General features: G+C 38.5%; 1 protein-coding gene across 1 annotated transcript; it reads right to left on the bottom strand.

Annotated features, from left to right (window-relative positions):
- Nucleotides 1-583: 583 nt before the first annotated feature.
- Nucleotides 584-14,550, bottom strand: fhl2b (four and a half LIM domains 2b). The gene is made up of 7 exons (XM_079841501.1): nt 14,425-14,550; nt 12,413-12,504; nt 8,996-9,169; nt 6,009-6,183; nt 2,317-2,486; nt 2,047-2,233; nt 584-1,283 (listed from the first exon to the last, which is right to left on the bottom strand). Exons 3-7 carry the CDS (start codon nt 9,149-9,151, stop codon nt 1,132-1,134), a joined length of 840 nt encoding a protein of 279 aa, XP_079697627.1. The 5' UTR covers nt 9,152-9,169; nt 12,413-12,504; nt 14,425-14,550; the 3' UTR covers nt 584-1,131.
- Nucleotides 14,551-16,813: the final 2,263 nt, after the last annotated feature.

The raw sequence follows: 16,813 nt of genomic DNA, 5'->3' as shown, positions 1-16,813 counted from the left end.
TCGAAAGCGTTTACGAAAATTAAATATCAAAGTGAAACTGGTTACAATTTATCTTTTGCACTAATGTCGTTAAATAAGAAAATATTCTTGATTTGTGTCACCTGGTTAGAATGTTGGATGTTTACAATAGATTAGGTTTGTGGTCTTAAAACCAGAAAAAGGACATCATTTTCGAATTAAACGCTCCCTCTGGAAATTCTAATGGGTTTTCAGAAGAAAAACAAAATTATGTATATGTCCTTTTTCTGGTTTTAGGACTACAAACTTAACAGTATATCAATATTTTAAGTGGTGTGTGTTTCTGCATAGCTGATGAAAATAGAATAGATATACCACAAGGTGGAGCCACAGGTTTAGTCCAACATCTGACGACATCAATATTCTTGATTCTTGCATTAGGCTACTGCTATTTATTAATTAATTAAGTCAGTCAGTCATTTAAAAACATTATCTTTATTGTGACACCATGCCCATGTTTTTTTTACACTTTTACACATGTAGGCATAGGCTATGTGTCCAGACTGGAGATCTATGAAATCTTTTCCATATAACCCTTGGTAAGAATAGATTTGAATAAACTTACATTGCTTTTAATAAAAGCTATAGAGACAGATGCATGATGAATAAGACCTTTGGGTTCTGTTTTAGGTTTCACTGAAAGACAGGAAAGAACAGCTGAGGCATATTTAGAGTAAATGTGTTGAAAGTCAGTCATTTTTTATTATAGTGATCTCTTGTAAGCAGTACTGAGGCTTGCATGAATGCCTTTTAAAGAAGTTTATTATGATCTACAGCAAATTCGTCACACAGTCTAAAATTACAAATACTGATGAAATCAAATGTTAGTCACAAACAAGGTAAATAGGCAATAACACTTGTGTGCTTTATGTCTTTCAACATTCAACAATTTTCACTCTGCATTTGTTTCTTTTGGTTGGCAAAATTTTAAACCCTGACCACAAGAACATGACACAATACTATATAACCGGCCTTGGCACACACAGGCTTAAAGTTAATTATCTAAAGACATTTGTTATTAGACAAATATATTAGCTATGATAAAAGCTTTTATTGATATTTAACTTTGATAAAAGAATAAAATGTTAGGAATTGCAGTGCTATGCTGTGTGATCAGATGTCTTTGCCACATTCAGGACACAGGATGTCATCTCTCTCCGTCAGGAAGCCACGGCCCACCAGAGACACCAAGCACTTCTTGCAGTTGAAGCAGTCGTTGTGCCACTGTCTCTCTTCGAAGGAGATGTATTTGCTTCCTCCAAGACCTGCAAAGGATACATTAGTAACCAATAACAAAGCTCCTGATCACTAGCAATATTGTCATGGGAAATATGGCTATTATTTGCCTAAATGTGAACAAGAAGATTGCTGGGAGACTCATATTGGTCCTGAGGTCAGAAAGGTTGTTTCAAACCTGTATGATGTTTAAAGGTGATGTTTTTTATAATATAATCAACTAAAAGGGATTGTCAAATGCTCCAAAATTACAAAAATTACACCAAAAGTATTGTAATAGTAATATAAGGCATCAATTTTGGTCTGTTTCTCACATAATTACCATTGTATGACTTTAGAAACCAGTAATATGGCAATTTTTTCATATGAACTTCTTTAAGAATAATCAATTTGAGCTTTATAGTCTCAATACTGATTCACTTTTACTGGGGGGGAAAAACTAGCAAAGATATTCTTCAAAAAATTCTAGTTTTGTGTAATAAACAAAGTCTTATGGATTTCAAACAACTGGAAAATAATGAATTTTCATTTTTGAGTAAACTATTCCTTTAATATGCTATTTTTTCTGTGCACATGAAAGTCAGCATGGAATTACCTTATCTATATTCATCCATGTTTTGTTTTTTGTGTGTTTTAATCAAATCATGATTCAATATTCCAGTGAAATGGAAGTTCTCTCTGGTGACATGCTGGACCTTAGCCCACTTAAGCCCCGCCCCTTTCAACAATTTTATTTATTTCCCGTTTCATTCAGATATACAGTACATGACAAAAGTTAAAAGTTGCTCATACCGCTAATAGGGGTGGTGCAGGCAGCACACTTCTTGGCATACAGATTGCAAAAGCAGTTGAGGCAATAGGGAAAGTCATCACGAGAGGTGAAGCGTTGGCCAGACAGCTGCTGCTTACAGCCAGTACACAGGAAGCAGTCCTTATGCCATGGCTGGTCATGATAGGTCACGCCCCCAGTGGTGATTGGCTGAGAGGAAACAAAAAAGGTGTGATATCATTTAATACTTTTCATATATTCAAAGCCAAATGTTGCATTCCAGCTGTTCTTACCTTCTTGCAGTGCACACACTGCAGTGCAAATTGCTTCTCGTAGCAGGGCACACAGTAGTTACTGTTGTCTTTAGGAATGAAGCTCTTGGTTCCAATGGGCTGCTGACAGCGCTGGCAGGTAAAGCAAGTCTCATGCCAGCTGTTCCCCTTATGCTCCATCTTCCTGGAGCCTGAGAGACATTGAGAAAAATACAGACAGACAAACAAATATCCATGACTTGGCTGGATTGATTGGATTAACGGTTAGTTCACCCAAAATTGAAAATCATCAAAAAGTACTGTTGAAGAAGTTCATATTTGAGTTGGGAACTCTACATCTACAAAATGATAGATAAAGAATGTGCATCTGTGTGTTTTTGCTTTTTTATGTTTTTATTCCATTTATGAAGGTGCTGTAAATTGAGCAGTACTATGGTATTTTGTACATGCAACTTGTAAATGAAACAACAACGAAAATCATTAATTGTAACTAATTTACAATTAATACAGACACTGCATCCATTCAAAATGTTTTCTCACTGACAGGCCCCCGATTCAGATACCAAGGGTTTAAAGAAAATCCAGTTTCCCACTCGTAAATACTACTTTGTGTTGATGTTCATGTGCATTCAAATCGTAAATACAGTACAATCTTTCCGACTTTACTGGAACGCAACGCACCATCTCCCTTATGTCATTCCAAACCCATAAGACTTTCGTTCATCTTCGAAACACAGTGAAGACATGATAAAGAGATGTCTGTCCATTCATTGAAAGTCCATTCTACCAAAAATGTGACACTTAAAAAAATGTATAGAGAGATTGTAAAACAATTCCAACGAGTTTTGTTCTTGTGTGCCATTCAAACACAATTGACATCAGAAGAGTTTTATATTATCTCGACAGGTAAATATCCATCCGTGTTAGATATAGATCCGGGTCGCCAAAGACCCGAATGTGTGATAATGATTGGCGAAACATTAATGCATTTAAGGATTAAAAAAGTTGATAAAGACATTGTAAAAGAAGTCCAACAAGTTTTGCTCGTGTGTGTCATGCAAACACATCTGACCTTCCGCAAGAACCAGTGAGGATTGTTTCCGAGCATCAAGCACAATGGTTGAGCTTCCGTTCACCATATTTGATGTGCTCAGTGTATGATCAATGTTTATATGTGAATAAAAAGCAATCTAAAGCAATCATGTCCTGGATTACTTTTACAACATCTTTATAAACTTTTTGAAATCTTGTGGAATGGACTTTCAAAGGAGGCACAGAAATCCCTCATGTTTCATTAAAAATATCTCCATTTGTGTTTCGAAACATGAGAGTGAGTAATTGATAACAACAGCATTTTCATTTCTGGGTCAACTATCCTTTATTCATATGTCTCATAGTTAATTATGGTTAATAATGTCATAAGATACTGTTAACATATTAATCAGGGGCCATATTCACAAAACATCTTAAGGCTTAAAGTAGCTCCTAACTTGCCGATTTAGGAGAAACTCGTAAAAATAACATTAAAAAAAACTAGCTCCTAAATCTGTGAAATGTTAGGAGTAGTCAAGAGGACTCGCAAGTCACTAAGACCAAATCACAAACAATCCAAATGACTGTTGTGGACCTTTCTCCCCTTTCTCTTCCACTTCGCTTCCTGTCTACTAAATTAATAAATATTATTTATTTAATAAAAAATAAAAATATAATAATGTCTGATTACCTGTGGCATTTGTTTCACGAGTTCACTTACAAATGATCGGATAGAGTAAAAGAGTAAAATTTGCCCGGGGTCTCCAAGCCCAAGCCAAGAGTAGGCCTACAATCCTGAATCCCCGGCTGGGAAGAGATTGGGGAGTCGAGGTGGTGGAGGGATGCAGAAAACTGTCGAGGTAACTACTGTAGGTGATTCGGTTGTGTATACTGTATCCTCTCAAGCTGATTAAGTTCCTCCTGAACTTTGTTTATAAAACATCATTTGTTACTTGAAAGGCTGATAATTAGCTGAAGATATACACTCACCTAAAGGATTATTAGGAACACAATACTAATACTGTGTTTGACCCCCTTTTGCCTTCAGAACGGCCTTAATTCTACGTGGCATTGATTCAACAAGGTGCTGAAAGCATTCTTTAGAAATGTTGGCCCATATTGATAGGATAGCAGCATCTTGCAGTTGATGGAGATTTGAGTGATGCACATCCAGGGCACAAAGCTCCCGTTCCACCACATCCCAAAAATGCTCTATTGGGTTGAGATCTTGTGACTGTGGGGGCCATTTTAGTACAGTGAACTCATTGTCATGTTCAAGAAACCAATTTGAAATGATTCGAGCTTTGTGACATGGTGCATTATCCTGCTGGAAGTAGCCATCAGAGGATGGGTACATGGTGGTCATAAAGGGATGGACATGGTCAGCATTAAACAATGCCCAATTGGCACTAAGGAGCCTAAAGTGTGCCAAGAAAACATCCCCCACACCATTACACCACCACCACCAGCCTGCACAGTGGCAACAAGGCATGATGGATCCATGTTCTCATTCTGTTTACGCCAAATTCTGACTCTACCATCTGAATGTCTCAACAGAAATCGAGACTCATCAGACCAGGCAACATTTTTCCAGTCTTCAACTGTCCAATTTTGGTGAACTTGTGCAAATTGTAGCCTCTTTTTCCTATTTGTAGTGGAGATGAGTGGTATCCGGTGGGGTCTTCTGCTGTTGTAGCCCATCCGCCTCAAGGTTGTGCTTGTTGTGGCTTCACAAATGCTTTGCTGCATACCTCGGTTGTAACAAGTGGTTATTTCAGTCAAAGTTGCCCTTCTATCAGCTTGAATCAGTCGGACCATTCTCCTCTGACCTCTAGCATCAACAAGCCATTTTCGCCCAGAGGACTGCTGCATACGGGATGTTTTTCCCTTTTCACACCATTCTTTGTAAACCCTAGAAATGGTTGTGCGTGAAAATCCCAGTAACTGAGCAGATTGTGAAATACTCAGACTGGCCCGTCTGGCACCAACAACCATGCCACGCTCAAAATTGCTTAAATCACCTTTCTTTCCCATTCTGACATTCAGTTTGGAGTTCAGGAGATTGTCTTGACCAGGACCACACCCCTAAATGCATTGAAGCAACTGCCATGTGATTGGTTGATTAGATAATTGAATTAATGAGAAATTGAACAGGTGTTCCTAATAATCCTTTAGGTGAGTGTATATAAGTGACACTTAGCCTACTTTTTAAAATCTTTATTTGAATATGGCAACATTTTTTTAAATCTTTATTCGAATATGGCAACATTCTTTAAAAAAAATAAATAAATCTCTATTTGAATATGGCAACATTTTCATTTTAAAATCTTTATTCGAATAAGGCAACATGATACGTTCTACAATATTTATATCACTGACTGAGACTCCTCGCCCATCAGTCAATCACTGTGGGCATAGTTAGTAAGCGTGATGACATCATCCATAGCAACAAGGTCAACCCCGCCCTTACTCTTAGCTTAAGACTTCTTTCTGTTCCTTAGTAAAAGTTGCTCTCAGCAGCTTTGTGAATAGGTTTTAAGAGAAAACTCTTAGCTAAGAACTTTTGCTTCTATTTAGGCGAGCTCTTAGTACTAAGATAAAATGTTTTGTGAATACGGCCCCAGGTTTCTAAAGGACTAAGAACATGTGTGAGGAGCATGACAAGCAAATGTTTCACTTACCTGGCATGATTGTCTTCTTGCACTCATAACATTTAGAGGAATACTCATTTGAATAACACTCAGTACACAGTAATTCCTCGTCCTTGGTGGAGAATGGCTTGTCCACCAGAGAACGGTGACATTTGAAGCAGTGGAAGCAGTCATCATGCCAGTGACGGTCCTTATAAGACAGATCCTGAGGACAAACGCATGCAGGTAAGGACGATTTGAACCTCCATTGTCTCAGATGCATTAAATTTGGGGTTAAGGCAGAATGTACTTGGCCTCAGTGGTCTTTTTCAGCCTTTGAACAGCTAATTAGCGAGAGAGGGAGGGTAAAGGGTTCCTCAATGTCAGCTTCACAGCGGGTCACTCTCCAATGAGAGCCGCAGGTGCTGGTGTCTGCGACCAATCGCAGTGTGATCTGCCAATTGGTGTGAGAGTCTGTCCTGGGCTGTGAGCACACATCGCCTCAGGATGCGTGTATGACACCACTGCTTTAATTATCCACCAATTTGGAGAGAGAGAGTGTGTGCGCTCGTTAAATCGCTGGCCCAAGGTGCTATGAGGTCATGCTGATTGGCTGCTACTAGAGGGGGGAGCGGTGGCTAAATGGGCCAAGGACATGCCACACAGATGTGGCCCCACCCCAGGCCTGTCCTAAAAAGCGATGACAACCTCCTCATCAGGACTAATGACCATGTAATGTGACACTAACGACAGAAACTCACAGGAGCCTGTAGAGAGAAGAGCACCACACGTCTATATATATATTCCTATTTATTTTTCTTTCTTCTTTTCTTACAAGAAACATGTTTGTCGGGCATTGCTATGCTGTAGTTAAAGTGTTCTGTGGCTTTTAGCACTGTGCCATGCTGTTGCAGTACCCCGTTTAAGCTCAGCTCCCTAATTTAATGCAAGTGGATGGGACTTTTCACCAGTTTTATCATCTGTGATGTATATTCAGTTCAATCGCTTTGAAATGCAAGCGCAAACTTATTCTCAACAAGCTGCACGACTTGATGTACGATTCATCTATATAAGTCCGTAGCATAGAGTTTAAAGAAATAGTCCACCCAAACATTTTTTGTCATACTCATGTTGTTCCAAACCAATAAGGCTTCCACATAGGCCTGGTTTCACAGACAGGGCTTAGATTAAGCCATAATTAGGCCTTAGTTCAATTTACATTTAAGTAGCTTTTATAAATGTGCCATAAAAAACATTACTGGTGTATCTTGAGAAAAACAAGGGCACTGACATATTTTAAGACACGTCAGTGCAAGTTGCTTTCAGTTAAAAGCCTTGTCTGTGAAGACATGTAATCCATTTGAATCGAGCGGTTTAATCAAAGTTTTATGAAGAGACACGGTCGCTTTGAGATGAACAGATTTCATTTAGGCTTTTATTCACATATAAATACTGATAAATACATATACAATGTCCATTGTACTTTTTATAGTGTGACAATTTGGGTTGTGTGGACTTTCAAATGATGGACAAAAATAATAAGAGATATTAAAAATACGTCCATTTGTGTCCCGGAGATGATCTGAAGTCATATGGCTTTGAATAAACATGATGGTGAGTATAAATGACAGAATTATCTTTTTTTTTACTGGTGAACTGTTCCCTTAATATGTTCCCAGAGTTCAAGGGTAAAAGTGATGCTTGCCATATTACTTTTACACCCTTTATTCTTCATTAATGTTAATTTCTACATATATTAATATATATATTTGAAGCTGTACTAATAAATGATAATAATCCTAATTAACTAATGTTAACCAATTAATTAATATTATAAGTAACTATTATTAGATAATGATTACATAAACATAAATTATATTGAAATGGCATGTACTTTATCTTCAGTATTTATATTCTAGATTGTAAAGGTTATAAAAAGTTTTAAAATATCTTTGAAATGGCAATAGAGGTCTGTGTTTTTGTCTCCAAGGTGAATGAGAGCTGGTAATTCCACAAAAGCTCATCTGGTCTCTTTGTTCGGTTTTGGACTCACTCCCCAGCACTGATATCCTGCTGGGTTTAGTCCAAAGCATGAGCTGGCATTCATACTATTCCTAACCGCTCTCCTGGTGATCACACAGAGGGTCACACAGAGCTCAAAATCATTGTGTACAGTGTCACTAAATAAAAATGCTCAAATAGTCAGCGCTAAGACCATGTCGATCTGGATACTGAGCTCTATGGTGCACAATCCGCTACAATTGTCATTCTAATGGTAAGAAAATTGCATATTTCTGAATAATTCCTGCTATTTAAGTTGGAGCACACTTAAAAAAAGAAGTGCACTTAAAATCGTGTACCTACTTTTAAAAAAAACTGTACTTGCAGATGATAAAATATTAATGAAATAAAAGCCCTTTTTTCACTATTTCTTAACACACTTAAGTATACTTTTAAAAAGTGAACTTTGTAATAATGTAAAATTAAAGGTTTTTACTTTAAAGTACAGTTTAAATGAATAAATCATTAACTAAAACTAAAGCACATTTAAAGTACTTGATAATAAATTTACCTGCAGTGTGTACAATATTAGCGCTATCTTTAACATATTACAAATTTAAATACATGACATACAAGTTTCAATAGAAACTACATTAAATATATATTTTTTTATTTTACCATAAATGCTTGGCAATATACTTTTGATGGTACACTTTACACTTTAGACAATATAAGTAATTATGAAATTACATTTAAAGATGTTTAAGTTCTACTTAGGTGGGTGAAAAACACTCAGCTAATTGCATTGAATATAAATTTAAACTATAGCTAATACATTTTCATTTAATTGTAATTAACAGGCAAATTAAGTGTCTGAAAACATTACATTCAGTTCGCACTTAAATATATATTCTTTCAAAGCATAATTATTTTCGCAATAAGTAAAGAATGCTAAAGTGTACTTCTTTACCAGGGATTTGGAATGTGTCTTTTAGTAAAAACATTTAGTAAAGTAGAGACTGTGAAGATTAACATACTCTGCTGTTGCAGCCAATGGGTTTCTTGCACTCCTCACAGGTGTTGGAGTACAGGCTCTCGTAGCACTTCACACAGTATGGATTGTCATCACGCAGAACATACTTCTTCCCAAACAGAGACTCCTTGCAGTAGTGGCAGTCATAGCGCTCCGCCATCTTGGGTTTAAACAGTTCCTAAAAGATAAACATGTTTCAAATGGAGCAGACAGGTTGACGGGGTCACTGAAAACGCTGTTCAGATAATAGCTTGGAGACATGTTAGGCTTAAAACTTAACTAGTAGGCATATAATACCAGCGCTTAACCTCTTCTAGATAAAGGCTAACTATATGACGCAAACTTTCTAAAGCAAGAGTGGAAGGCGTGCCAATGTATTAGTCCCAGCTGTTGTGTCTTCCTCAGAAAAGCCCTGCAAATATTCCTGCGTTATCCCTCAGAACTGTGTCCAGACTAGCATCTGTGCACTCAAAGCTTACCCGTTCTGAGCTCCACACCAATCCTGTGGCTTTTCTCAGAGTCTCATTCTAACACAACAAAAGTCTCTGTAAAGCTCGTCTGAGTCAGTAAACTTTGTAAAGTGCACAACAAGTTGCTTAACTATGCAGTATTCAACCGTTATTACCTTTGCATTTGGGTTACATTTTTACAAAAGTTAGAAAAAGGATTAGTTTGCCAAGTTCATATTTTCCTTAAAATATCACCTACGAATAGAATAGGTCAAATGGATCCTCGGATATGAGAGCTTGAAAGAATCCACACAATGAAAATCTGGAACCAGCTCATAATTTCGGGTGTTGTTGTGCGGTTGCTAAGGTATTTTAGGTGGCTTTAGTGTAAAGAGCTCACACATTCTGACATTCTGGTCTCTAAATGTGGCTCAACCCCTCCTTCAATACAAGCCTATAGGATTTGTTCATTTGTTCAAAACGCATTTGCTGAAGCAACCATGTCATTTTAGCTTGCATCTACAAGTCTTTGAGCTCTTAAATCGAGTATCCTAGTCGTATTTCATGGGACTCGTACCTGAGCACTCTGCTTTACAAGTGCAATACTGTACCAGGTGAGCTACAGAGCACCATCAGAAAGCCATATAAATAGATGTGGTTATGCAATGCAAACATGACATTGTATTAGTTTACAAATCATGTCCTAGTAAAAGTGTTTTGAGGTTATTAATGAAACTAGTGTTTATCTCAGCTGGAATCTGCCGTGAATTGTATGGGTTTTGCAAAAATGCAGGTAGAGGTTGATGGAGTTGTTGAGTTATTGTTGCAAAATACACCTTTTATATGGAAAATATTTCCAAAGTAACCTAAGATCGTCTTGCTCAGAAGCAAGGGTGGTAGCTCTGGTCTTATTTGTTGCAAAGCCAGCAGCTTTCTGGGTAACATGTCATTGTGATAGTCCCCTTTAGACATTCTATTGACTATAAGTAGTTGCACCTACATGTCAACTAACTTTTGTTAAAAGTATTTGTAGTGTATTATTAGACTGTCTGATTAATATCTGCTAACACTTTACTTTGATGGTCCTGCAACAGACATTCAACTGTCAACTTATTCTACAAACCCTAACCACTTATTCTACTAACCCCAACCCTGTCCCTAACAGTCTACTAATATTCAACTAAGGGCCAGATTTACTAACAGCTTGCACCAGCACAAACCCTCTTTTGGCATTAAAAAACTACTGTAAGGGTTCACTAAAGACACGCAGTGAAAAATTAGCAATGAAAAGGCGTGGACAAGGTTATTTTTGCGACTGTCCTTATTGCATACGCATTTGTAGGAGTTTCCCTTTCAGACACAAAATGTATGGGAGGAGAGTATTTAAATGGAATCATGCACTGGGATTTACTAAGATTTGCGCTAGTCAATTTACAGATATTTGCGGCATTATTTAACGCCCCCAAAAAACATGTCTTAAGCAAGATGCTACATTGCACTGCTCATGGTAGATTACGTTAGTCATTATGGAAATGGGTCATTATGTAATTGCATTAGTCATTATGGAAACGGCTGTGTCTGTGTTATTTAATTTGCGTGCCTTCATAGATCACGCGCAGAACTTTCCACTCCCATTTGCGTTTTTTTGGAATTGCGCTCCCACGCTAATTTGCCTTGTTTGGTAAATCTGGTCCTAATGCTCTAATTAGAGTTAGATGACAAGTAGGTGCAACGTTATTTATATCAACAGAATGTCTAAAGGGGACCATCAAAATAAACCCTGAGCTGTAGCCACTATGCCACACGAAAGTGAGGTCATTATCTCATTGTGTGTTTGTGACCTTCATTATAACTTCATAGATTCCTTTATGTTCTGTATGTCTGCTATAGAGAGGTAGTGGAGTCAGCTAAATCTGCACTGTGAACACTTGTCAGATCACACTGTTGTTTCTGAATGGATTCTTTGATCTGTCCTCAGCCTGGCAGGCTGGTACCAACACTGGGCATCAGATCAAGAGAAGTCTCAGTGGTTCCAGCTGTCCCCAGTGTGTCCCTTATCAGTAAAGAGACATATCTCCCTCAGTCCTCTCAGTCTCAAAAGGACATACAGTACCCAGGGATTAAACAAGACAGGAGGAGCTTTGCTGGAGAATCTTTTGAGTCATGTGAATTACCTCAATGAAGCCCCAAACCAACCCACACATTTACGATTAACCCATGAGGGATGCAGTGAAACGTGCAGCTAATTAAAGACAAGAGGGCCTATGTTTGTGGAACCTTTCAGCCATAAGATGAACGACTGACAGGTGTCTGTGGAGATGCCTGACACATTTATTTATCCCCATACCAACAATAAACCCAAAAAAACAGAGCAAAACATTTAATACCAGTACTACAGCTCTATTCCAGGTATAAATCTCAAACCCAGAAGATTTATTGAAACCAAATCCATTTAAAAATACAGACCGACTCATCTTGGCATGTCCACAAATGCTCTTACATTTCATTACATACATGTCAGTTTTACCACTGTAAATCCTTAGTCTGAAGCACATATTCCATCTGTACTGTGTTTTAATTGAATAAATAAACCACCTTGAGCTTTTAAAATATGGTTTAGTGAAAAGTATTTGGCTCAGAAGCATTGAAACTATCATGCCTGAAACTAAACCATCTGTATGGGGATAGTCAGAAATTAATTTACATTACAATTCAAATGGCTCAGAATAGACAGGATAGACAATAGAAAGAAAAGGGAGAATGCGAAACAGCTATTTATGCATTTGAAGAATTTATGAAATACAGTAAATCGATTGATAACGATAACATCAGATGTTTTCTGGAAAAAAATCTAAAGTTTCAGTGAGGATCGAAAAGTTGCAGTTTATTAGATGCTAATAAGAGAAGAGAAGAGAACAGAAGAGAAGAGAAGAGAAGAGAAGAGAAGAGAAGAGACTTGATGCCCAACTTGCCTGTCCTGTGCCGTGATGTGCTGTTCGTCTTTGCTTCTTGAAAGAGAGATGGAGGAGCGACTCCTGTGCTCCTCTTTATTGGATTACTCCCCCTGTGGAAGGGCAATGGGGTGATTGAAATGGGTTGGACACTTTATCAGGACCTATAAATACATAGACACCACTAAGCCATGAAATCAACTGCATGCACAGAGTCCTTGACCATACTCACACTCATGTCATTCCAAACCTGTAAGACTTTCATTCATCTTCGGAACACAAATGAAGATCTTTTTGATGAAATCTGAGAACTTTCTGTCCCTCCATTGACAGCTACTCCACTAACACAGCGGTTTAGTCCAAATTATGTAATATCCTTTTTTTGTGTTCCAAAGAGGAACGAAAGTCTTGCAGGTTTTGAACGACATGACGGTGAGTAATTAATGGCAGAATTTTCCTTTTTGGGTGGACTTTAAGAGCGATGTGTATATATCACAAAAGTAGTCTTTCAAGCAAAAAAAGACCATCTAGATTAGACTATTTCAACCAACTAGCTTCTTCATATTCAACAAAACTTCCTTTGTCAAACTGCTTCACCCGAAATACCATACTGGATGATAAAGAAAGTCTTGCTGGTTAAGATGCAAGTTCTAAAGCCTGTGGAAATGCCAACACATTGGTTTCCCATCCAGAATACAACAACTGCTGATAACCAGCATTGCTGGTCTTTTCAGTAGTGTTTACACTGCAAAGGTCAACGTGAACATACATGAAACAAACATGTTTTTTCACCTAATATTGAACCAATTTTGTAGAATTTTACATTTGTATTAATCATCATTTCAAATTGCACTTTTACATCACATGCAATGCATTACATTTGCACACAAGTAATGAAATAATGCTATTCTCTATTCTCTACTGTCTGAGTTTGGGTTGTAAGTATTTAGTGCTACTCAAATATGTGTGTGTGTTTTACCTTTGACGTCACATACAGTATTTTGAAGGAACAAAGACCTTGTGCAGTGTCACATGAATGTGCAGCAGTGACATTTGAAAGCACAGGCCAATTTTTGCAGCCCAAAATTTCAACCTCCTTTATTAAGTCTTTAGGGAGATTTGTCTGGCAAAGGTAGCCTGACAAGCCAGACCCACATCAAGATGTTGGGTCTGGGAACACTGGCAGGGCTCAATCCGGGGGGCGGGATAAACGGTTGTCTTTCGAAATCCTTCTGCACGCAATAGGATAGCGCTACAACCAACCAGAGCAACGAAGAAGGTGAAGCGGAGTTAGTTGATAGATTAAACTTTCGCCGTATCTGGTCGGCAAAACTCTGAACACATCTTCCTTTTTTAAGAATGACTTCAGTGCCGTTCTTTGTTCTTTTCTCAAAGAAAAGCTTTGTTTTCAAGTAGCACGCGGAACCGCAGCAACTCTGCCGTCATTATGTTAAGCCCGCCCACCGACTCTATACACGACGTGATTGGCCTGACTAAAGTTTGGTTTTTCCAGCTCGCAAGCCAACGGAGAGTTGCTAGATGCCCTGGCTGCAAATTACATTTGCTGCCACTAGGGTGCGTCTAGATTTCTAAGCTATGGCAAATGTACCACAGATGCATTTGAATTGTCCTAGCACCTAGTACCATTACACAGACTGGTTATTACATCACTGAGACAGAAATCATGTGAAACATGTAAATATAAAAGTAAAAACCCTCAAATTTAAGTGCCGTCATTGGTCGTAAAGATGTTCTATGGTTATCGTAAGGTGATGATTAGGTAGTCTTAAAAGTATGAGAAACAATTGAGAAAAAGTTTTACCCATGCTTCTAGATGAGTCCATCCAACCCACAAAGGTCATTTGTTTTAAATCTATCCATTTGGTAGATGCTTTTATCCAAAGCAATTTTTATTACATTCAGGTCAAGCATACTGGAATCAAATCCATGACCTTGACTTTGCTAAACTGTTTGAGCAGAAGAATACTATTTTTTCTTATAGAATATTCACACAGAATGCTATATTGGATTACCTTTTGTAGGTTTTGGCTTTCCATCATGTTCTTTTCCTTGCCCCACCCTGGCTCGTCTCCATCCCGCTGGCCACAGCAAGAGCAGGGGCCTGTGTGCGATATTGTAAAGTTGCTTAGTGACAGAGTGGAGGAATAGAAGGGAACTCTGGGCTTTCGTCACTGTGGCTGATGGTTCACAATGAGTTGGTGAGGCCCAACACCTGTTTGCTCCAAACTTTGCCCTCTCTCATCTGTCACTCCCATGGGTACTAAGATTTCCTTATGGCTAGAGCCTAAATCTTCTGCCGGTCATCAATTAACACTTGAATTCTCATGCTCAGATTGCAAATGGAGGCATTATTTATTTCTGGCTGTGACTATTATTTCTAGGGGATATAATTAGGCTGCACAAAAGCCATTACCATTCTATATTGCTAATGATAATGATTTGTTTATGTGGCACATTTCCTTCATGTACACTTTCTGTGCAACAAAACTGACATGATTAATGATTATTACACAATCTAAAATGATGTTATACCATCTCTATCTAATAAAAAGCACCACTGATAGAACAAGTAGCTGAGAGTTATTCTGAAGAGAATCCCAAATACCTTTCGATAAAGATCTGTATACAGAAGTGGTTTTTCAGTAGAAAATTAAAGTCATCCAAAGGACATTATTAAACTTGAACTCAAGACAATGTTAATACAAGCCTTTACGATACACTGGCCAAATATAGCCCTAATGTCATAAAGCAATCAGAGAGATATTAGTTTCAGTGATACACTAACCGTTAAAGCATTTCTAGCTGATTGTTCCAACTGCGGACCAGAGGGAAACCCAACTTCTTAAACGTCATGGTGTTGATAGTTCATGCCATCAATACAACACGAGAATGTGAAGACAGAACTATTGATGCCACCATAAGTGCACAGGCCAGGCTGATTAGCACACATACGCAGGGCTGGCAGTGCCACACACCTCAGCCTCTCTGCCCAGTGATAAGGCCTTGGATAAATCCAGCAACTGTCTAGATTACAGTATGAGAGGTACAGCTCATGCTCTATAAGGTCAGCAGTGATCCTCCTGGACCATCACACTGGCTGTAAATCACCCAGCTCTGCCAGATCTGACCGGTCAAACAACAGTGTACATAGCTAAAAAAGATGTGTTAATGTCAGGATGTGATGTACTTTTATAGTGCAGTGTTTGGTCCATAACACATCTCTATGCTCTGTGTGTATTTGCTCATTGTTTATTTCCGATTCCCAAAACCAGACGAGCTCTTCTGAGAACATTAATCTTATATGGTACAAACATTTTTGCAGCGAACCTACAGCACACAAGGGTAACACTGTCAGGGTTCTGTCACTTCGGTCTAGTTTACTCTTGGTTTGTGACAGAGCCCTGACACTCCTGTATTGTTTGTCTTGTCTTGTGTGAGCGCGCAGCTTTGAGCATGCTCAAGCTGCGTGCTCTTCTGTCCTTGTGTTTTGTGTGCGGGGCGTGGTGTTCGGATCCCAGCACTTCGGTCTAGTTTGGGTTTCAGTTTTGTGTTGGGATTCGGACATTCATGCTCCGCGTGTTTGTTTTCTGTCACGAGCGCACGGAATGAGCATTCGCTCGTTCTCGTGCGCTCTGTCTTGTCACGTGAGCGTGTGCTCTTCTGTCTGTGTAGCACACAGTTCATGTTTTCATCGGCCGTGTGCTTTCATGTTATGTTTTGTCTTATGTTGTGTAGCACGTGGTTGGTGTTTTTCACTGGCTACGTGCTACGTCATGTTGTCATGTTTTGTGTGAGCACATGTCTTGTTAAGTGTTTCTTTGTGCCATGTGCTCGTGTCCATTGTCTAACCCCGCCCACCTTGTTTCCTGATTATTGGTTAATTTGCCCCACCTGTCTTCCCTCGTTACCCTCTTTTGTTTGTTCCCTATTTAATCTCCTTGTGTTTGCAGTCCAGTGCGGAATCGTCGTCTTTACCTCATGTTTCCCTGCTCAAGTCAAGTCAAGTCAAGTCAAGTCAAGTCAAGTCAAGTCAAGTCAAGTCAAGTCAAGTCAAGTCATCCCCCCTCGGGGTAGTTTTTGTTTTATTATTATCATTAAAAAGACCATTCCTCTGCATCATTGAGTCCTCGCTCCTTTCCCTTCAACAACCCTGACAAACACAGTGTCCTATTAATAACTGTAAATTATGCACACTTATGGAAGTAAAATAATGCCAAATGTTTTTGAAAATATACATTGCATTAACCATGCTTGCATTTAAAAAAAAAGCACCACTGACATTACAAGCAGCTGAGAGTTATTCTGAAGAGAAAAGCAAATACCTTTCCATAACAATCTGTATAGGCTACAGAAGTGGTTTTGCAGTAGAAAATTAAAGTCCTCCAAAGTAGCCTACATTAT

Source organism: Gobio gobio (genome assembly GCF_949357685.1).
Source record: "Gobio gobio genome assembly, chromosome: 17".
Classification (NCBI taxonomy): domain Eukaryota; kingdom Metazoa; phylum Chordata; class Actinopteri; order Cypriniformes; family Gobionidae; genus Gobio; species Gobio gobio.
Note: the sequence above shows the minus strand (reverse complement) of the source record. Positions and strands in the feature narration are given on the sequence as shown.